The 23,227-nt window shown below is 42.0% G+C and overlaps 1 protein-coding gene across 2 annotated transcripts in view; it reads left to right on the top strand.

The window, feature by feature from the left end:
* Positions 1-1,258: 1,258 nt before the first annotated feature.
* Positions 1,259-23,227, top strand: part of LOC139389591 (multivesicular body subunit 12B-like) — a 35,960-nt gene continuing 13,991 nt past the window's right edge. The window contains exons 1-7 of one of the 2 annotated variants that reach the window (XM_071136424.1): positions 1,259-1,372; positions 3,896-4,017; positions 10,609-10,704; positions 14,117-14,213; positions 15,110-15,239; positions 15,709-15,801; positions 21,688-21,776. In XM_071136424.1, coding sequence (XP_070992525.1) covers positions 3,904-4,017; positions 10,609-10,704; positions 14,117-14,213; positions 15,110-15,239; positions 15,709-15,801; positions 21,688-21,776 — 619 coding nt within the window. In that variant the 5' untranslated portion in view covers positions 1,259-1,372; positions 3,896-3,903. The other variant, XM_071136425.1, reaches the window with a different exon arrangement.

The raw sequence follows: 23,227 nt of genomic DNA, 5'->3' as shown, positions 1-23,227 counted from the left end.
GACTCTTACCTGCTTACATGCTGTTTCGACAAGCTTTTCTACTTAGATAGTTAAAAATTCTGGAATATTGGCGCAGTGGTTAAAGGCGCTGTACTGCAGCGCCAGCTGTGCCATCAGAGTACCTGGGTTCGCGCCCAGGCTCTGTCGTAACCGGCCGCGACCGGGAGGTCCGTGGGGCGACGCACAATTGGCCTAGCGTCGCCCGGGTTAGGGAGGGCTTGGTCGGTAGGGGTGTCCTTGTCTCATCGCGCACCAGCGACTCCTGTGGCGGGCTGGGCGCAGTGTGCGCTAACCAAGGTGGCCAGGTGCACGGTGTTTCCTACAGCGCATTGGTGCGGCTGGCTTCCGGTTTGGATGCACGCTGTGTTAAGAAGCAGTGCGGCTTGGTTGGGTTGTGTATCGGAGGACGCATGACTTTCAACCTTCGTCTCTCCCGAGCCCGTACGGGAGTTGTAGCGATGAGACAAGATAGTAGCTACTACAACAATTGGATACCACGAAATTGGGGAGAAAAAGGGGTATATTATTCCATCATCATCAGAAAAATCTGGAATATGTTATTCCATCATCATCAGATGAATGCCTGAAATGGGTATTCCCAAGGTCCTTCCAAAAGCATGGGACAAGATTATGTGTGGTAAGGTTAGATCAACCTATAGAGACAGGCCAAGCCTATAAATTACACCAGGGATGGAGGTGGGGCCACAAAAAAACCTGAACTCATCATGAGGGCCTGCAATTGCTTGCGGGTCTACGTTATAGAGTTCATTTCGTTCAATTCTACACATTTTTCCATGAGGCGTAGAGAAAATGTTGCAGTTTTAAAGCAAGTTTGCTTCAATTCTACACGTTTTGCCATGATTACTAAATTGAGATAGCTGGTCGGTAGACTAACCAATCCCAAAAAATGATAGCTGACATGGGCTAATTGAGTGACTATCAGTGACTGACATATAGAAAAACCCTGCTGATACACAACCAGGCTGCCAGTTGCCCATGCCCGATCTGCACTGACTAAACTGATTGCAAATGGCTATTGCAGGTGGGATTGTGACACCAAACCATACTGTCAACTCACAAAACAAGTCCAATTCTAACATGTCAATGAGACTAGACTAGACTAGACTAGACTAGTGAATGGCTTTGCTAGATGCCTGCGTACATTATCAATGGAAAATTGGCACACAACTTTGAGTTATGTAGTTGAGGAAATTTGAGTTGCGTAGTGAGGCAAAAAAGTTGAACCGTCTCTGGTTGTAGTTAATTATTCCTTAACCATGATAAGAACATTGACACTGGCTCTCTAGTAAAAGACACAAGCAGCACCCTCTAAGGATCCACAGCAGGACAACATTTAAAACAATTGACCAAGGTAAGGATTACAGGCCTACCTGTCTAGCACCATGTGTCCCTCTCTGTCCTATTCCATACGGCAGGAACACTTTACATTTTTTCCAGGCGGTCAAATTCTGTGGTAAGAATCCCAGTTGCTGGCTGGTCCATTCTTGAAAATTGACACACGCTTGAAAAATCTGTAAATCGCCATCCATCTGGGTAATCATGCTCTGCAAACGGAAATTAGTATGTTTGAAAGGAATATTACTCACCGATAATAGGCTACGTAGAATACACAGATAATGAATCCTTTAGTTGATCTATCAGATTTGTCTTACTTTTTAAAAACTCTGCATTGTTGGTTTAGGGCTCATAAGGAAGCATTTCACGGTAAGGTCAACACCTGTTGTATTTGGCGCTGGGACAAATAAAATATGATTTGATTTGACGAATGTAATGTTGCTCTCATAAAATGTCTTTAGGCACGCTGGAGACGTTGGCAAAAAAAAATAGTGTCTACACATGTGGAAACAAGCGCACTTCTATGATCTGTGGGTACAAAGATAAAACGTTTAAAAAAATGCTTCTCTGTGACAACACAGGGTAGAATTGAAAGTGAATAAACAGTGTGGGTGGGGGGGGGGGGGGGGGTTGAGTCTCATAGTGTTTGAAAATCACGGTTTTAAAATGTTACACATTTTGATGACGTCATCAGGTTGAACTTTTCAACTGTATCATTCTTTCTACAAAATGTAGAAATGTCGGGACAACTTCAGCATTTTAGCTAAGCCTCTAAATTGAACGCACTTCACTTAACCTTTGTCGTTTTAGTTCCCCTAACCTTTCACATAAATTATCCTAAGGTTTGTTGTTAAGTCACCTAACCACCAATGTAAATTCTCCCCATAACTTTGTTGTTAGGATGCAACAAACAACCTGGTCACTCAGAGGAAGACATAAGACATATGTCACTCCTGGTCACTCAGAGGAAGACATATGTCCTCCAAACTTTTGTCAAATTCAACCACAGACCATGTACTTGTTTCTGTTTCTCTAATATGGCAATGTAATCTACGTTTTAGAGCCATTTTAGAGTAACAGAAAAGAGGAAACAGTCGGTGGTTGTATTTAACGAAAGATTAATAAAAAAATATGGATTTCATCAAACATAGATAAGCCTGACTTTACACGGGACAAACATACTGTAGGTACATGGTAAGGGTTTAAGATTTTACAGCGACTCGATGCAGTCACAGCTCCAGTCTGCCCACACTCATCGCTACTCAACTCCCTTGTACTTGTATATGGAGAGTTTAGATTTTCTCAGCTAGCCCTAGTTCTAACCCAGATCGTCTCCATCACACAAGAGCATTTCTCAGCTAGCCCTAGTTCTAACCCAGACCGTCTCCATCACACAAGAGCATTTCTCAGCTAGCCCTAGTTCTAACCCAGACCGTCTCCATCACACAAGAGCATTTCTCAGCTAGCCCTAGTTCTAACCCAGACCGTCTCCATCACACAAGTCTCCATCACACAAGTCTCCATCACACAAGTACATTTGCATGTGGCAATTTGATGGGATGCAGTATTGAATTTTCTCTATTGTTTACAGTTTTGTTGGTGGCCGACTCTTTGATATGTGCACATTTTACAGAGTGTGGCTTAATGGCAGTTTGCCTCCAACCACTCACTACACTGCAGTTAGGAAAAGCTAGAATGATTAGTCCACAAATGAACATTCTCCCTCCCTAAACTAATTTGCTATCCTGGATCTCTTTCATGAATAAGAACATCCAACTAACATTTCTTAAATAAATAGCTATTCCTGTATTAAATCTACCAAATTCAATAGACTTAATTACAATAAATTCAGTAAACATTTAGATGGAATGCAGTAACTGTGTCACTTACCCCACTAGGATGCTTTAAGCATAATTTAATAAAATGGCAAAGGAACCTCTGCAAAGCCACTTAACCTTGTAAAAGCCTTGCATACACATTACGCTATAGCTTCTTTAGACAGGAATAGATAACAATTGATCTGGATTTTCTTGCAAATATGTGATCACTCCATCTAAGCTGTTATTGGGTGACTTCACTGGGTCACCCTTAATTCCTTTTTGTCATGCTGGTCTCACTTGTCATTCGATGCAAAGCTCAGAGGCCACTTTTTCTTTTGGATCCCAAGAAGCTGACAGAAGTCAATATTGGGCGACAGTTATCATTCCGGCCAAGATGAACATCTTTATGGGTTTAGTCATGATGTAGTATGCTTCACTCCAAAATATATGAGCTGTGCTGTTGCTCAAAATCTTCCATACAGAAAGTACAGCATTAGACTACATGCAGCCCTATGGGAAAGATCCATATAAGAGAGAGAAAAGTGTTTTTGAAATAGTTCAATACATGGAAATTTAGATTATTGACTCAGAAACTAAGATTCTAATCCTCTTCCCCCAACGTATGTTGAAAAGGTATTTTGTGAGGGAGTGAAGGCACTATTACTTCTATTACTAGTATCCCAGTAAGGCTCTGAAGTAAACTTTGCTGTCTTTCCAAGGGTCCAGCATGATGCCTGAGGTACAGGAACTGTTTGAGGCTCTCCCAGAGCTGACCTCAGAGCCCATCACCGGAGTTGTTGTGGTGGCATGCCGAAGCAAGGCACCTGCTGAATACTCTGTTGTGAGTAACTTCTCAGAGTTTTTTCATCATTCACTCTTTTGGACTGAGGATACATTATTAAATAAAAGCATATAGCTTATCATGGAATATAAATGGATTTGACCATACTTCGCTCAACATTTTCCACTTACTTTGAATTCTACCTCATTTGTAGGCAAATCAATTGCATTATGCATATGTTGTGAAGCAGATGCAGTATGATTTATGCATTATGATTTATGTATAAATTCTATATTTTTTGTAATCAGTGATTAATCAAAACCATGCAGGTCTTTATTAATATTACATTTTTGGGGAACTCAGTCTTACTGTTTTGAGTTAGAATAGTAGAATACACAAGGTGCCATTTTAAAATTTGTTGTGCAACAGCAGTTTGTCTCTTGATATGTCAGTCACTGACAGTCCCTCAATTAGCCTATGTAAGCTAAACATTTTTAGATTGGTAAATTAATCTAGCCAGCTATCTAAACTGGTTGTAATCATGGTGGAATTACCGACCGGGCATGCAGGGCACGTGCCCAGGGGCCCTAACCTCCAGGGGGTCCCCATTGATTTTGTTAGTTAAAAAATAGATATATTTCACTTTTATTTAACTAGGTAGGCTAGTTGAGAACAAGTTCTCATTTGCAACTGCGACCTGGCCAAGATAAAGCAAAGCAGTGCGACACAAACAACAACACAGAATAAACACACATGGAATAAACAAACATACAATAGAAAAGTCTATATACAGTGTGTGCAAATTAGGTAAGATAAGGAAGGTAAAGGCAATAAATAGGCCATAGTGGCAAAATAATTACAATTTAGCAATTAAACACTGGAGTGATAGATGTGCAGAAGATGAATGTGCAAGTAAAGATACTAGGGTGCAAAGGAGCAAAAACAAAAATAACAGTATGGGGATGAGGTAGTTGGATGGGCTATTTACAGATGGGCTATGTACAGGTGCAGTGATCTGTGAGCTGCTCTGACAGCTGGTGCTTAAAGTTAGAGAGGGAAATATGAGTCTCCAGCTTCAGTGATTTTTGCAATTCGTTCCAGTCATTGGCAGCAGAGAACTGGAAGGAAAGGCGGCCAAAAGAGGAATTGGCTTTGGGGGTGACCAGTGAAATATACCTGCTGGAGCGCGTGCTACGGGTGGGTGTTGCTATGGTGACCAGTGAGCTGAGATAAGGCAGGGATTTACCTAGCAAAGACTTATAGATGACATGGAGCCAGTGGGTTTGGCGACGAATATGAAGTGAGGATCAGCCAACGAGAGCATACATGTCGCGGTGGTGGGTAGTATATGGGGTTTTGGTGATAAAACGGATGGCACTGTGATAGACTGCATCCAATTTGCTGAGTAGAGTGTTGGTGGCTGTTTTGTAAATGACATCGCCAAAGTCAAGGATCGGTAGGATAGTCAGTTTTACGAGGGTATGTTTGGCAGCATGAGTGAAGGATTATTTGTTGTGAAATTGGAAGCCCATTGTAGATTTAATTTTGGATCTGAGATGCTTAATGTGAGTCTGGAAGGAGAGTATACAATCTAACCAGACACCTAGGTATTTGTAGTTGTCCACATTTTCTAAGTCAGAACCGTCCAGAGTAGGCACGCTGGACGGGCGGGAAGGTGCGGGCAGATATCGGGTGAAGAGCATGCATTTAGTTTTACTTGCATTTAAGAGCAGTTGGAGGCCACGGAAGGATAGTTGTATGGCATTGAAGCCCTTCTGGAGGTTAGCTAACACAGTGTCCAAAGAAGGCCAGATGTGTACAGAATGGTGTCGTCTGCGTAGATGTGGATCAGAGAATCACCAGCAGCAAGAGCGACATCATTGATGGATACAGAGAAAAGAGTCAGCTTGAGAATTTAACCCCCATAGAGACTGTCAGAGGTCCGGACAACAGGCCCTCCGATTTGGTACACTGAACTCTGTCTGAGAAGTAGTTGGTGAACCAGGTGAACCAGTCATTTGAGAAACCAAGGTTGTTGAGTCTGCAGATAAGAATGTGGTGATTGACAGTCGAAAGCCTTGGCCAGGTCGATGAATACAGCTGCACAGTATTGTCTCTTATCGATGGCGGTTATGATATCGTTTAGGACCTTGAGCGTGGCTGAGGTGCACCCATGACCAGCTCGGAAACCAGATTGTATAGCTGTGAAGGTACGGTGGGATTCGAAATGGTCGGTGATCTGTTTGTTAACTTGGCTTTAGAAGACCTTAGAAAGGCAGGGTAGGATAGATATAGGTCTTTAACAGTTTGAGTCTGGAGTGTCTCCCTCTTTGAAGAGGGGGATGACCGCGGCAGCTTTCCAATCTTTGTGGATCTCAGACGATATGAAAGAGAGGTGAACAGGCTAGTAATAGGGGTTGCAACAATGACGGCGGATATTTTTAGAAAGAGAGGGTCCAGATTTTGCAGCTCTTTCAGAACAAATGGGGGAGGCTTGGGCAAGTTGCTGAGGGGGTTGCAGGACTGTTGACCGGGGTAGGGGTAGACAGGTGGAAAGAAGAAAAATTCTTATTGAAATTCTCAATTATCGTGGATTTATTGGTGGTGACAGTGTTTCCTAGCCTCAGTGCAGTGGGCAGCTGGGAGGAGGTGCTCTTATTCTCCATGGACTTTACAGTGTCCCAGAACTTTTTGGAGTTTGTGCTACAGGATGCACATTTCTGTTTGAAAAAGCTAGCCTTTGCTTTCCTAACTGCCTGTGTATATTAGTTCCTAACTTCCCTGAAAAGTTGCATATCGTAGGGGCTATTCCATGCTAATGCAGTACGCCTCAACATGTTTTTGTGCTGGTCAATGGCAGTCAGGTCTGGATTGAACCAAGGGCTATATCTGTTCCTGGTTCTACATTTTTTGAATGGGGCATGTTTATTTAAGATGGCGAGGAAAGCACTTTTAAAGATTAACCAGGCATCCTCTACTGACGGAATGAGGTCAATATCCTTCCAGGATACCCGGGCCAGGTTGATTAGAAAGTGTTTTAGGGAGCGTTTGACCGTGATAATTAGTCATTCTCACTCCGATATATTAACATGGCATTAGGCATGGCAAAATGTGTAGAATTGATAGAAATTAGCTTAAGAACTGCTAAAACTTGTCAATGTAAAAAATTGCTTTGAAACAGCAACACTTTCTCTGCGTCCCATGGCAAAATGTATAGAATTGCAGGAAATTAACTCAAATGTTTTTCTCTCCACCGTCAAGAGGGCGGCCACTCAAATGTTTTTCTCTCCACCGTCAAGAGGGCGGCCACTCAAATGTTTTGCCACCTCTTAGGGCCCCCAAAAGGTTAGGAAAGGCCATGAAACCATGTTCTTAATAACATTGTTGTATTGTTGTGGATTCTACAATATTGTCTTTGGAGGGTAGCCATGAGGCACTTGGGCATGTACTTGGCTAGCACTTGTGAGTAGTGTTAAGTTTTTTGTGAGCGGAATTGAATAACTAACTAATTCATGCAGTTTACTTTGATGATGGAGATTATTACTGCAGGCTTATTTGTTGCCATTAGTCCTTCAGCCGTACCAGAGGCTATGGTTTAACAACCCTAGGTGGATGCCCCCCACAGTTCTGGCACTGTGTCCCCATGTTTGTTGAACACTCTCACAGTAAAGAGGGGTTGCCGGCTGTTTGGCACCCCAGCGAGTTTGAACAATCTGGTTGTGAGAGAGAGGAAAGTGGGACAGCGATATCACTGGCCCGTGGGAGCCATGTTTGTATTTGTGAAAGAGTGAGAAGTGAGAGAGCTAGAGAGAGAGATGGAGAGAGGAATGTGTTTTGTGAATTTAACAAAGCACAAAGCAAACACAGTGATATAGCCTGAAGTGGGCTCAAGGGCAGCTCTCTGTTCCTTTTCTTTCTCTACCCTCTCTCTTTTCTTCTTCCTTCCTCTCATCCCCTTCTCTCTCTTCCTGCCCCACCCCACACAGCCCAACTGTTGTAATCTCTGGTGGGTTATGGTGGGTTGGCATTGTGACTGTGCTTTGCATACTGGCATTGGGACTCCATGCATGCCACATGACAGTGAATGAGAATGAGTCTTCCTGCTTGGTTTCTTCAGTAGGACAGATCCCTATGTTGTTACAGAAGGGAGTGGAGGTGTCTGCTTACGTCAATTTTTAGTCATGTTCTTTTACTGTTCATGTTACATTCTAGGTCTACTTTTGTTGTTTCCTTTTTCTGAATTCATCTTCAACGATGACTGCTTTTAAGAAGTACATTTTATGCCGTAGATCAATGAGCTGATTAACTCTTTTGCTCTCCACTACGGTGCACTCACATCTCTGAACTTGAACAGGTTGTTCCTACGCAAGAGAGCAGGCCCAGATCAAACACTGTTCCACAGGAATCAGGAGCATTGCTCAAGCTGCAGCAGCCACCCCACATCAAACAGCTTAAGCAAGCAGTGACACAGACACTTAGGGCCGCAAAGGGAAGCTGTGTGTAATTCAAATTTGCCTGAGCCTATAACATGCTACCCTCATGAACACATTAACATACGTTTATTTGAAGGCGTGTGGTGCTAGCCTGAGATCTGAGCCCACTGTAATTGGCTAGGGCCTCCACTGAATGGGTTTACCAACCTCAGATGGGTGCGGTTAATCGTTTAATCAAATATTCGAACGGACGTTAGTATTTGATAACTTGAGTGAGTTTTCTTTTCATAAAAAATGTTTGGGTCTATATTAAGAATCAAAAAGCTTTGTCCAAATTGAATTTAAATGATCCTTGAGACATTGTTACCTACAAGGATATACCATGACATTTGATATTCTTAATTTAATAAAACAACAACTTTTGAATGTAGTTTTTGGAACACTTTATTGAGCAGTCTGTCCTCTGTTTATCTCTGCCATGTGCATTTGCGTCATTTTGATTGGTCAAGAAAGTCAAGAGTGCTTTCTTTAATGTATTTTGACTATCCGGATATCCTAAAATGTCACTATATTATTTGAATATGAAAATCATTTCAAATGTCCATCCCTAGTAGCAGTAGCCTTTCATCTAATTCTTAGTGCTCTCTCTCATTATAACCTCAATGACGTTCTCTGTCTTTTGAGATCTGTCATAGGAAATACCAGTACTCCCAATAGACTTACCTATTCCATGACAGTTTTGAATAATTTTCATTTGTACAGATTTTGGGAATCGGCAGTTGAATATATCAGTTAATCAGCCAACTTGATATGTGTACATGAACATCTAAATGACAAGATCAGATTTCAAAGATTGATTTAAAGTCAGATCCTGTGATTCCTCTGATCTTCAGAATTTTCGTGCAGCGGAAACACTTCCAGCAATGAGCTCTGTTGGAAGATGGGAGCCACATTACAGTAGATAGTAAAAAGAAAATACAGAGTAAGTCCACCAAAACTTTACCCCTTTACCTCTCCCTCTGCGGCTCTGCGGGTGGCAATTCACATTCTGGGCGCGTCGCCCCCTGCTGCCGGAGCTGTGGCAGGATGACGCCTGAGGTGCCTCCTAGGAGCGCTGTGCCCTCGTTACTCCCTTGCTTGACTTTGGGTTTCACACAGCCAGCCCTTTGTTTACGCTGACAGGATGCACTGGCTACTGACCTGGAAAAAGTGGCCAAGACGGGTTGTCTTGTAAGGAGGTGGGGGCTTCTGGTGATGTATGGGCTCCTCATGGGACTGCGCCCGCTTGAGATGCCTGCATCTCTCTCTTTTTCTCTCTCTGCCTCTCACTTTCGCTCTTTCTTTTTCTCTTTTTTTTCCTTCTCTCTCTCTCGCTCTCTCTCTCTCTCTCTCTCTCTCTCTCTCTCTCTCTCTCTCTCTCTCTCTCCCTCTCTCTCTCTCTCTCTCCTCCCTCTAGTCACTGGTGGTTTTGCATAAGTCTCTCCCTGCCATGTTTTCCACAGCCAATTGCTAGGGTCATTCATCATTATTGTCAGGATGGTAATTTGTGTGGGTGGGGGCAGAGATCCAGAACTTCTTTGTTTGAATGAACCTCATTAAATTGAATCGTCTTTGTAAAGGATCCTCTCTGAGAATAAGTCTGGCAGTCATTTTGGTGATTTACCGACAATGGCCAATGTAACATGACGTTTCAGCCAAGCTTGTTTGCTGGTAGCTATGGAGAAATGTCTGACTCACTCATGTGAGGGAAGTCTTGGCTTTATCATTGTTGAGTGCATGCACACTTATAGATATGCTGCCCACACTGTCCTTCATAGCCTTTTCTATGATGTGCCTGGGCTCTTGTGCATTATGTTGCCATATTCAGGCACTGATTTTATTTTTCCTCCAAATAATATCTCCCCATCCCCATCAGGATATTTTAGGAGCACAGTGAACTTCGGTTTTTCTTATTAGAGCAGATCTTTGTCAGGTTTTATTTAATCAGCCCCATTCCAGGGGATGATCTTTTCAGCCACCTATTTGGAGGCTAAGGCTCCATCTTTACCCACACAGGGCACTAATGAGATGGAGCGCTGGAGCAGCCGACCGTTAATTAAGGGAAGTATGCAAGAGAAGAGGCAAAAAGCAACACGCTCGCAGCGTACATACATTAACTTTATCCCACCTCATGCATGTTCTTCTCTCCTTGTTGTTTTTTCCTCCTTTTTTCACGTAGGTTGCACAAACAACAGATGGTTCCGACGCCGACCTGTGGAAGGACGGCTTATTCAAATCCAAGGTCACCCGCTACCTCTGTTTCACCAGAGATAATGTAAGTGGAAATGTAAACTTCTCAATTTCCCTAGGCATCATGCAATAACACCTCATCCCTAACACCTTTTTTGGCACTGGTTTGCTTGATTTGCCCTCTCTAGCGTTCTCCTGTGCAGCACTTTGATAATTGAAAGTGCCATAATGTTCAATGAATTTTAAAAGTCAGTTTTTTTTTGTATGAATGTAAATACCAATATGAACTTTTGATTATATGATTGCATGTATATTATTGATGTGTGATATCTTGGTGGGCTCCCAGGGTTATATCGTTGACGTTCTTGTGTCCTCCAGAGAGGGAGATGTATGATTATTCATAGTATTTCAATGAGCTTTTATTCACTTTTTCCAATGAACCTTGTCCCTGCAGAGAATCTGGATACCTCCCAGTGATTCTTGAAAGATGATGCACACATCAAAAATGTTGTTCCCTTTATAAGAAATGACACTTCAAAAGGGTTGGAAATGGGGCACCTATTTAAAATAACAGTAATAACTTTTCTGTTAATTGAGCTCTCTTTGAACGTTCTCTACATATCAATTGGTAGGCAAATTTGCCTCTTTTTTTACACTTAAAATTTGAGAATAGAGAACACCAATTATCCTGCCTCTAAAGCCTACAGTAGATTTGATAAATTACCATGAAATAGAAAAACACTGGGTATCATCAGTATTCACCCCCCCCCCCCCCCCCTTGGATTTTTCTTCACCTTTCTTGCGTTACAAAGTGGGATTGAAATGTGTTTAATTCTTTCTTTTTTTCATCATTGATCTACACAAAATACTCCATAATGTCAAAGCTAAAAATTTTATTCTGCAAATATTTACAAATGAATACAAATGAAATAACTAAAACATAGTTGTTGCATAAGTATTCACCGCCTTTGTTCAGGCCTAAATTAGTTCAGGAGTAACATGTTGCTTAACAAATCACGTAATTAGTTACATGGACTCACTCTGTGTGAAATAATAGGGGTTGACATGATTTTTCAATGACTAACCCTTCAAGTATTGAATTTCAGGCACAGATTAAACTACAAAGACTGGGGAGCTTTCCGAAAGCCACCCGAAGTAGGGCAGTGATTGGTAGATAGGTAACAAATCAGACATTACATATCACTTTAAGCATGGTCAAGTTAATAACTATGCTGTGGATGACCTCCCAGACACATCAAAGATATAGTCATCCTTCTGAATTGAGCTGCAGGACAGGAAGGAAACTGCTCAGGGATGTCACCATGAGGCCAATGGTGATTTTAAAACAGCTACAGAGTTCAATGGCTGGGAAGGGAGAAAACTGAGGATGAATCAACAACATTGTAGTTACTCCACAATAGTGACCTAAATTACAAATGGAAAAGAACAATATAATATACAGAAAAAAAGGCACTGAAATTATACTGCAAGAAAACATGGCAAAGGAATAAACTTGTTGGCCTAAATGTGGGCAAATCCAACACAACACGTCACTGAGTACTACTCTCCATATTTTCAAGCATGATGTTGGCTGCATCATGCTATGGGTATGCTTGACATTGGCAAAGACTGGGAAGTTTTTCAGGATAAAAATAAACGGGATGGAGCTAAACACAGGCAACATACTAGAGGAAAACCTTCTTCAGTCTGCTTTACAACAGACCCTGGGAGAGGAATTAACACTCCAGCAGGACAATAACCTAAAACACAAGGCCAAATCTACACTGGAGTTGCTTACCAAGACTTTGACAGAGCGTTAAGAATTTCAAAAGTAAAATGGGCAAATATTGCGCAATACAGGTATGCAAATCTCTTAGAGAGAGAAGACTCAACGCCCTAATTGCTGCCAAAGGTGTTTCCAACGTTAACTCAGGAGGGTGAATGCTTATCTAATCAAGGCATATTAGTTACATAAAATGTAACCGTGTTTAACTATGCTATCATTTTTAAACTTAAACGTAAAGAATTTGAACAAATTCAGATAAATATATGACATGGGTTTACTCCATTCATCTGACTGATCAAGTTAATGGTCCTGGGACCTATCCAGTACATGTACATACTTCAGCCCAAAAGACTGATAATATGTCAACAGGATTGTAATGATTAGACAGACATTTCAACCTTTGTTCCTTCCACAGTTTCTGTCAGTGTCTCAGTTTACAGCCTTGCGGTTGGAGTTAGAGGAGGTCACAAAATCAGTTGAATGAATGCCCCATTGAACAGTCCTCGACTCCACCCTTAGAACATTTTATACTGTCAAACTCACACTTTTCTTTTATAAAACTATGATTTTATGCCCACATTTGTAGACATAATAGCATTTTTGCAAGCAATGAATTATTTCTCTGTGTTCACTCTGACATATCCTTGTGACAAGTCAATAATGTGTGGTTGGACACTACTACTAATTCTGAAAATAGTTCCATTAGAATCCTTGTGAGAGTGGTTGAAGCCAGCTCTTGTAAATGCACCTCTTAACGGCTGCCTGCCTACCTGCCTGCCTGCCTGCCTGGGACGGAGCTCAGTCTAGTCCACAGTTTAGTATGTGTCACACAAATAGCCTTGCCCATGTTCCTGTGTATTATCTTAAAATGTGTGTCCACACTGTTTTAAAGACTTTGGCACAAATAAAACATGACAGAGTCATCAACAAAGGCTATTTTGTCTGCCAGTCAATGTAGCCCCCTCAGTAACTGTCGTGGACAAAAACAGATTCTGCAAAATTAGCTACCGAATTGCGTTGGAAGGAAGTAAATACTTGGTTGGAGGTAGATGGCCTTTTTGTCAGGTCCTGATGGGGAAAAAAACAGCTGAAGAAAGGGTTTCATGCATAGTAATAACATTCATCCATATTCCACCCTAAGTCAGAATGAAAACAATCAGTACAACATTTCTCTAATGGTGGTGACTGCTGGGCAACAGTGGCAGTGGAATCCAGATTTTCGGACGCGCCAAGTAACGACTCGGTCACCCCCCTCTCCACTGCCTCTGTGTATGATTGCAATTTACTACGGCGAAAAATTGAAATATAATGACTGGAGGCTGGGAGGCTGAGAAGAGTCATGCTTGAAAATGTCAACTAAACAGTCCCTGATTGTTTTTAACCAAATTCTGATGAGCAGGCAATCCGGCCTGCCTCACATACAACCCCGCTGTTTCCCTCCAAGGGTTGAGAATGATTGCAAGTTCACAGATGCATTCTCATTTTTAAGAGAAGCTATTACGGAGTAATTACTTTCACCAACGTGTCAACTCCTCTCTTTAGAGACTTCCCAAGCTTTTAGGAAATCATTGATTCAGTTGTCTTTGTAATTTCTTTTCAGACCATTACAAAAACGGAATAACCCTTACACTTTTGTAATAAGAAGTGGTTCTTACAATCTATTACATCTGAAACGTGCATATGTAATTTTGAATGTTTTCCTGTACATTAGAGCCAGTCGTCAGATGTGCTCCTTGACATGAGGTTGATTGATTTGAAGGACGCTCTACCAGAGGGCTTCATACCCATCCAAGAAACAATAGACACCAGTAAGTAAGCATTTCCCCCTAAACCACAACCGTACCTCTGAAGGTTTTTCGGGCCCCTCACTAGCTTTGACTTTGCTTTAATCAGCCTCTGCGGAAGTCCTCTGGGGCAGCTTAGCTTTGAGATAGTGAATGTTTTATGGGTGCAGGTTAGCTTAATTTATGATAGTCTGTGGGAATAAAAGAAACATTTTGCCCTCGAGGTGCACGGGAAGAGAATCATGAGTCATTGTTTATCTCAGCTGGAGCTGAGCTTTTCTTTATGAGGGGCTTATTTATTTATGTATTTATTTGGGGAGAGGACGAGTGGATGGGGGTTATCTAATATTAATGAAATGCATTCCCCAATGCTTTAGTGCTCTTTGAGTGCTATGTATTCCCCCTCACTATCCAGGCCTTGAAAATGTAATAATATTGTGGTGTGGTGAGTGAGGACAGATGTTTATTCTTTTTTATTATCATCACATTTACTCTACACTTTCTATCGGTGGTTGGAAATAAATGGGGGAGGCACAGAAGTAATATGGGCACGCATGGTTATGTTTTCTAGCTGGAATGAACAACAGAAAGAGTATGTGTTGTTGGGCCATGGTTTAATGTAATGTTTTACCACTTTATGTGAATCCATGTTTAGTGTATACATCTAACGTGATGTATGGAATGTTATCCTGCACATCCAGTAGAAAAAAATAATATTTGGCAGCATATATTGTGGCTACTGTAGGGGTTAGCATTTGTCTTTCGGGTTTCCAGTTATCATTATTGGATTTTGTCAGTGCTTAGCAGTATTCTGTGTTTATAGTTCATATCATTATTTTATGCATAGTCGTGACCAAGAGATGAATTTGGCCTCTTGTTCATGATCCCTAATATGGTCTGTCTCTCTCCTTGTCCGTCAGAGGAGCCTGCCTTGAGGAAGAAGAGGCTGTGTGTTAGGCTCGGCCTACGCCTGGCCACAGAGACTGCTGTGTGTGACATCCAGATCCAGGGGAAGTCCAAGCACACCTGTCCACACTACACGTGTATTGGGTGAGTGGACGGACCTGTAAAAGCAGAAGGAATATCGTACTTAACACCTGACACTCATGGCATTGTGTTTTGACATGCAGCTCTGTGGCAACGTGCCCAGTAGGTTTTCATTGATTTTGCATAGTCTCCAATGAGCAGGATCCCTATTTCCCTTCTCAAAACATACTTTGCCTGCAGCCTGCTAGAGGCACCTGCCTGGACATAAACAGTGCACAGTCTGTCAGTAGTACCTCATTTCACCACAGGTATGCAAGAGAAACGAAGGGCTCACTCAGTCTTCTGCTCTGATCATCCACATGTCTGCTGTTTTATCAATCATATATGAGCTGTACCCTCATCAATTATGTCATTGAATTTGAATAATGGATTTGGTCTTGGAATATTTTTGGAATGTCCCTGTGACAGTGTTGCTCATGAATTTAAGAGTTTCATTTCCCATTTGACTGGTGTGTGACTCTTGTTTCTACAGAGAGCTAAACAATATGGACATTTTGTATCGAACGGGAAATGTCCATCCATCCACCGAAACCGCTATCTACAACTCAATGCCCAACACCACAAGGTACATACCTAGTTCCTAATGATACTTTTATAACCAAGCATCAACACCCTGTCTCTAAATTTTTATTTCAAAAGGACCATGCCATTGTTTTGTGTTTTTAGTATTTGGAAACATGAGTCCCAAGTTCAGATTTGTCCGTTTTGTGTTCCTTTATGTATGTTTGTGATCCATTAGTCAGTCAATACCTCTTGAGTGATGTAGTTTATTACACACAAGTAATTGACAGTTCATACTCATACAGTACATGTCCTGATAGCTGTGCCTGGTCAGAGAAAGCAGTGAAGGAGTACTGGAGAGAAAGGGAAACTAGACAGGATCCCCTGAATGGGAACATAAGTTCAACGAGGGCCGAACTCCTGCTTTTTGGTCTCTGTCTCAAGTTGGAGAGCCGGGTCGCTCTCTTACTGTGGTGACATTAGTGCTGTTGTACTGTGCAGACAAAGGGGAAGAAACGTAGCCTGGAGAGAGAAAGAGAGAAACAGCTGCAGAGGAAGGGAGGGGAAGACAGAGGCAGGTAGTACAGAGAGCTCCACCATGCCATACTGTTGCTGTACCGTAGCCCCATCCTCAGCTGCTCTGTCTGCCCTGCCTGGGGCCCACAGAGAAGGAGCAGGCCTTTGTACTGCGGCCAGATCCAACAGCCTAATTTTTTATCGCAATGAAGTACTGGGGATTTCCAGAGCAAATTGTAAGTAAACAATCAAGATTTGTTTTGAATGGCGGTGGCGAGGGGGGCATGGCAGGGGTATCGATGGGCTTGCCGGCTTGGAGTGCTGCTCCTGGAATGTTCGAGGCTCAATGTGGAGAGCAGTATGAAGACTACTCCACTCCACAGCAGAGGTCAGAGTGAAGGTGGCCAGACTGATGGAGTGATATTCAAAGGTGAGACGGTTCATATGGCTACTGGTGATGAGAGAAAGCTGTTTGATTTAAAGGTATGAAGTGTGCAAACTATGATTTGAGAGGCGAGACGCACAAATCGGAGTTGTGTGAATCGCGAATATTTGGGGAGCAGATAGTTAATCATGTTTGATGTCTCGAAACGATGGAGAAAGCCTAGGCTGTGTACCCTCTCAACTGTTACCAGTAATCCTTAGCTCTTTTGAAGCCCACTTTCAAGTCGCTGGGGCGTTGGGGGTAAGAATAAATTGCACCTCGAAGCAACAAACCCCCTCCTGATGCCTGCTGAGATCACAGGCTCATGTTTTTGTATTAACATTTACAAATTCATGCCACAGCTTGAGAGCCTTCCCTTTCCTTCCCTTTAGTTCATTTCCATCCACAATGCACAGACACATAGGAGCAAGATGATGTACTGAATAAGAAACTCTCGCCAGCCAAAGTAGACAATGCCATTTTATGAAGTGAATATTGCCGGCATGTTCTTTGTTGGCTGCTCCAGACCCCTCATTATAGACAGATAAACAACCAACGCATAGAAAGGCCACACTTTCATTATACTGAGTACCTTGTGCTACAATACATTGCAATATTTCTGGAGTGTTTATGAGCCATCCCACTGGGCACAGATGTCAATTCAACGTCTATTCCATTTAGATCAACGTAACTTCATTGAAATTACGTGTTAACAACTTTGATTTCACTGTAAGGTCTACACCTGTTGTATTCGACGCGTGTGGCTAACATCATATGATTTTATTCAACCAGTGTGTGCTCAGTGTCATATGAGCTATGTTTTATTCAATCAGACCAAAATAAGTATGTCCATGTTTTCGAACTACTCAGGCAGTTAGTATCTGGTAACTGTCATTTCTGAAAAGTGGTTGGATCACTTGAACTCTTCCCTCATCCATGTTCAGCGTCTGAGAATTCCCTCCTGTACACTGTGCTGTCTTGGGGCTATCTATAACAACTTTATGGCCTTTTGAGAACGGCACCCCTTAAATGTAAGTGCCTTTCACAGTCAGTGGAAAATATGTTTTAAACGCAGTCAATATTGTGTACATTTTTTATGACCCTTGTAATTTTGAATGCTGGTGATCCCTTACAAATGTTAGGCTGCCCCAGGCAATGTGAGCTTGTTAGAGTTGTGCTCTGACTTAAACCACGAAGCCACTTAAACTTTTGTCAGCATTTAAAGCTGTCAGCATCTAGGTTAAAGTTACTGTACTTTGGTACTGATTTCTGAGTGGTTTTCCTCCAATTTCATTTGATTTGTACAACCAATTAATTTGTTTAGAAGAATAAAATTGTATGACCATCCCCTGCACGTGGTTGGCCTCCACTTCGGTGAGTGCCATAATAGCATCCAAGAACAAGCAGACAGGCCTTGTTTTGAATAACCTGAGCCTTTAGCTAAACTGAAGAGAGCTGTTATGTACTTTTTCTGATCAGTTTTGTCTGGAACATCCTTACTTGCTGCCATGTCCCGTTTTAAATTATTGCTTTGGCCTGGTGTCAACCACTTCAGCTTTCTTTCCATCTTGAGAGAGGCCAGTCAGCCACTTCCTGACTCCCTTATGTGGAAAAGCTGTGGCGTCCTGTCAGGCTTTTAATGCATCCACTACAGCAGCCCCCTCTCCTTTCATCTACGCTCCTCCTTTCCAACGCTGCTATTTGTTCTCCTGATAAATCTGTCATTGCTAAGGCTGATATCTGACCTCTAGATGGACTGGTGGCATAAATTAGCCTTGTGCTAATATTGCAATGTCTTTTTTCTCCTGCATAATCAAGTTTTTTTTTTTTTACATTTCTCTTGGAATAATAGCCTGATGTACTGTATACCTGGACACATTTTAAATCAAATGGCCCAACGATAAAAATGTTAAGGCCAATCATCTTTTCAACACCGTAACATGACCATATTTGTATGATTTGTGGTTTAAAACATTATTCATAAAATAACTGTCTGACGGGGGGTCAGGAAATATAATTGAATGCCACGATTGACATGCATGCAGTCTCCTCTAGCTTTTATATTGTCCTTTCCTCTGCTTTTGACACTTTCCACAGTGTCCCAGCTGCTATGCGGTGGCATTGTACCTGTCCCCATTCCTCGCTGCCTAACCAGCACTGTACCTGATTCTTGAGGGAGGCCATCATTGTCTGTGAGTGGGCTGTTTTGACAGAGCCCCCAGCCATAACGCCACAGTCAAACTTACTGAAATCACTCGTTTTCTTTACTTTGTGGAATCCTAAAAAAGTTGGCAAATGTATATCTCAAATCAAGCAAATGGATGCAGAACGGTGCCACAAACGAGAGAATCATCAAGTGAAATCTGATGCGCTCTGTGTGCTCAGAGATTTTCCTGTGAATTCATGCAGCTATTCTTTCCAGCACCTGACACAAACCTTAAAGGAAGATAATGATGGGTGAGAAAGCAGCCCCTGCAAAGCAGGACTGTCTGCATATTGAGGAAGGTGTGGAGATGTTGTCATGGAAGAGGCTGGATGAGTGTCAAAACAAGCGCTCCCAACTCCCTCTATGGCAGCTCAGGCTCTTCACTGATATTATTTTTTATCCTTGATTTGCCTCTCTGCAGACTACTACTTGTCTGTCCACTGTCTAACAGATGTTCTCCTCTTCTTTTCAGATAGACAGCTTCATTTTCTTTTACCTCATTTCTATCTCACCGACCACACCGAACAAATATATAAAACCATAAATTGATATTAGGATTTAGACAGCTAATTGATCTTATCAAGCAATCAGCAGTACTCTAGTTTTACTTAGAACATTTTGACTTGAAGATGTGAGCCAGCTCAAAGTGGATCAGGTTGTTATTTATGCTTATGGCTTTTATGCATATGTGTTTGTGATTACATTCCGCATCGATTTCATTGGGCCAATGGGCTCCTGAGTGAAGTTGTAATTGTTTAAATCTGTCAGGCTATGTTCCCAGTTTTAGAGTAATTTAATGAGGAATTACATTGTAATTAAATATTAAAATTGGGAACAAGTGTCAATATGGCTCTCGTTGCCTAGAATGATGAGTCATTGTAGTCAAAACTCCAGTGGCCAACATAATCTGAGCCCAACTGCTACCGTTGATTACATAGCAATACACTTGCCATGCTTTTATTTTAAGAATTAGACTTGATTTGCCACATGGTACCCTATATCCAGTACACCCAAATCATGCCCAGAAAGCCCAGAATTTGGAATAAGACAGTTCTTTGTGGTTTAAGTTTAATATGAAAATGGAAACTCTTAGACCCCTTACTTTATACTATAACAAGGAGATGCACTTTATGTGAGCAAAAAAAATTATTCAATAGAGTTCTTCGGTAGATTTGATGTTTGCTGATCATTTCATTGGTCCATGAAGGTTTGTTGGTGTGGGAGGTTCAACCATGCTCTATTCTATGGCAATGTCTGATCTTCCCTTGATTTCATTTAGCGGCAACCCATCGTTTCATTATAAAGTGCTTTGTTTTTGTACCAGGAAAGATGCAATATTGAGTACAATAGTTTTCAAAGGCCAGCTAAACATATCTCCATTTTGACCTTATCAAATTGGTGATATTTGAGCAAATGGATGTTTCAAAGTAGGTCTTCTCTGAATGCTTTATTTACATTTGTGTTTCTCAATGGATCGGTTCATTGTTCTATGCAGTATCATGAACCAAACCGCTCAAGCGCATTTCTTCAAAAGAGCATCTAAACAATCTCCCTTCAGTTTATCAGTGTTTGTGAAATGTCTCACTGCTTGGAGAGGCATGTCCCTTCCCTTTTCAGCATTGGAGTCAACCTTTGCAAGGTAAGGGAAGTCTTCATTAAATGTGGCAATCGGTTCCACAAGATTGATGCCAACCTTTTAAAAATTCACCATTGGCCTGGATTTAAGATGGCCAAATGCTGATGTAAATGAACAGGGGAAAAGTCGACCCTATCATGGCAAATAAATCTGAGTTGCAAGCCTTAGCTCATAAATACCACAACCTGTCAGGGAGTTTGTTTTATTGTTTTTGATAGAAATGATAGCATTTATTTATCTAATCAAAAGAGATAGAAATGTAGAATGCCCACAACTCATGCAGTGTTGCCATCAGAATATGCAGATGTGCAGATATGTCGCTAGTCTTTTGGAGATTTATTTTTTAGCCCCCTGAAGATGATTTGTCCTAACTGCAAATGGGCAAATACATGTAAACATACACACAATACACAACTACGCTATTTGAGTTATTTGTTTGAATCCTTGTGACCCAAGCTAAGGGTATTTAAAGTTCCCATATTACATGAACACCTTGCTCAGCATTACCCTACATTTGGACACACTGTAGCCTATCGCTATATCAGAGTTCTGGAGGAACTCATTTTAACTTCAATACATGTTCAGAGTCACATTATGCAGCTCTCTTGAAGCTAAGAAATCATTTGCGCTTGCTGTGGATTTATCGATCAGTAGGGCTTAGTCACAGGGTGTAATTCATGATAGCTTGATTGATGAGGATTGCAATCTTATACGGTTTGTTAGCTCCAACTGCCCATGAACTGCACTGCATGCTGTTTCTTTTGTAATGCAAGCCTGTAGTATGGTAAAACAGACTTCCCTTGAGTCATATCATTTATATTCCTTTAGCACTAACCAGGCCCTAATCCCAGACCCAAACCATTAAAGACCTACTAAAGCCCCCTGGGCAGCTCACGTACAGGTTGGCTTTTATTTCATGTCTCCATATCCAGACCCTTTTCTGTCAGGTGTGTCTCGTCCTGATCAACGCGCTGTCTGACTTGAAGAGGGTGGGGGTGTCGTCATGGGGATGATGGGGTTGGAATCGGAAGATCCTGCCCCAGTGAACCCCTTTTCCTCCTGACACTGAATCCACGCCTTGGCGTTCTTCTCCAGATCTCAGAGAACATGTCACCTTCAATGTTGTGGTACACTTGTCTGACTTGACATGGTGCTTTGTCTCCTCCAGGCAAATACCTGCAGCGCTCCCCACCAGCCCCTACAGGAGGAGCACAAGCAGGCCTGACTCAGAGAGCTCCAGTCTCTATACCATATCAGGTAAACTGTATCTTTACTGCACCAAACTCAACTACACATAGGGAGTCTCACTGTGTATGATATGGATTGTGCAAATGATACAGTATGGTAAGGCGTCTTGCAAATCATCGGAACTGTATTCTAAATCAGTTTAGCTCTCTCACTGTGCCCCAACCTGACCCCCAGTGAGCTGACTTCAATTCCTATCACTTCTATTCATTGTAGAATCAAGGTTTTTTAATATTTCTAGCCATATGTTGTTATAAAAGTGTTTCATCTCCACCAACGTGTAGATTGCTCCTTTGGTAATTGATCTATGCACACATTTCATGTCTTTTATCGCAGACGTGTAAAGAGCTGTGCTTATCTGTAAGAATGAACACTGCTTCCCAGAGGAGCTCAGCATTACACTCAAGAGAACGTTTAACAGCTGTCAAATATGATTCATCACATGCCATGCTCACATTTACCCGCAGTTTTCTGCTGTAGGAGAAATGCAAACTGAATGCTCTTTTCGTAATAATAGAGTGGAAAGTGGAATGAAATTGATCTGGACTGGAACTTAGTTTAAACTTGGCTTAGTCTATGGAGTCAGAACTTGCTGAAACACCGTAGTGTGGGGTGGTGCTTCTCCAGACGAGGAGTGTGGAGAGTAGAGCAGGCAGGTTTTATCCAGCTGGAGAGAGACACCATGTGGTGAGGATTCCTCTTGTTCCACAGTGGCGAGATAGCAGGGCTGTGGCATGCACTTATCATCCCAGTTATCCCTGTCACACACTGACCGTGTCCTTACAAGTTTTTGAAGATAGTCAAGTCCACCAGTCCACTATTATATGATCTCACACAAAGTTCATAACATATAATTACTGATTTAGGGATCATTTTTGTTCTATGTTATTTAGAATGATAACGTTACTGTTTGTAATACCTATCTACAGTACCTGCTACCTACATTGGTCTGGTCTGTGGCCTTCCGTGTGTTATACCTCTGTTAGGACAGTATTTGAGTGACAATAAGAACCATAGTGATTCAGTACACTGCCAGCAATCATCATTTATCAATAGAGGCTGTGCTCTATAATCATATGAATGTCGTTGGTGTCTGCTCTTTTATCACCATGTCACAAATCCTCCAGCCCTGCTCTCTCTTTGAATCACTTTGTGGGGTTTGCAGAGAGGGGTTCATCTTCCCAGTCATACTGTACAAAGACTTTCTCTTTCAGCTTCATTTGTCTTGAAAAGAGAGCCTTCCAGCCACACATTTAGATTGTGAGAGGCAGTATCTTTCCTCCTTCGTTAACAGTGTGACGACCTGCAAACCAAGTGTGGGGTCGGAGCAGACGACAGGTTTGTGTTAATTGTGAGCTGCGCGGTGTGTGTGGTGTGTTGACAGCTGGCCAGGTTCACGTTGGTCTAAAACCATGTGCGCTCTGTCAGGGTTGTACAGGCGCCTTCTTTAGGATTGATGAATT

Source organism: Oncorhynchus clarkii, chromosome 30 (assembly GCF_045791955.1).
Source record: "Oncorhynchus clarkii lewisi isolate Uvic-CL-2024 chromosome 30, UVic_Ocla_1.0, whole genome shotgun sequence".
Lineage (NCBI taxonomy): Eukaryota > Metazoa > Chordata > Actinopteri > Salmoniformes > Salmonidae > Oncorhynchus > Oncorhynchus clarkii.
This window is presented reverse-complemented; position numbering and strand designations above follow the sequence as displayed.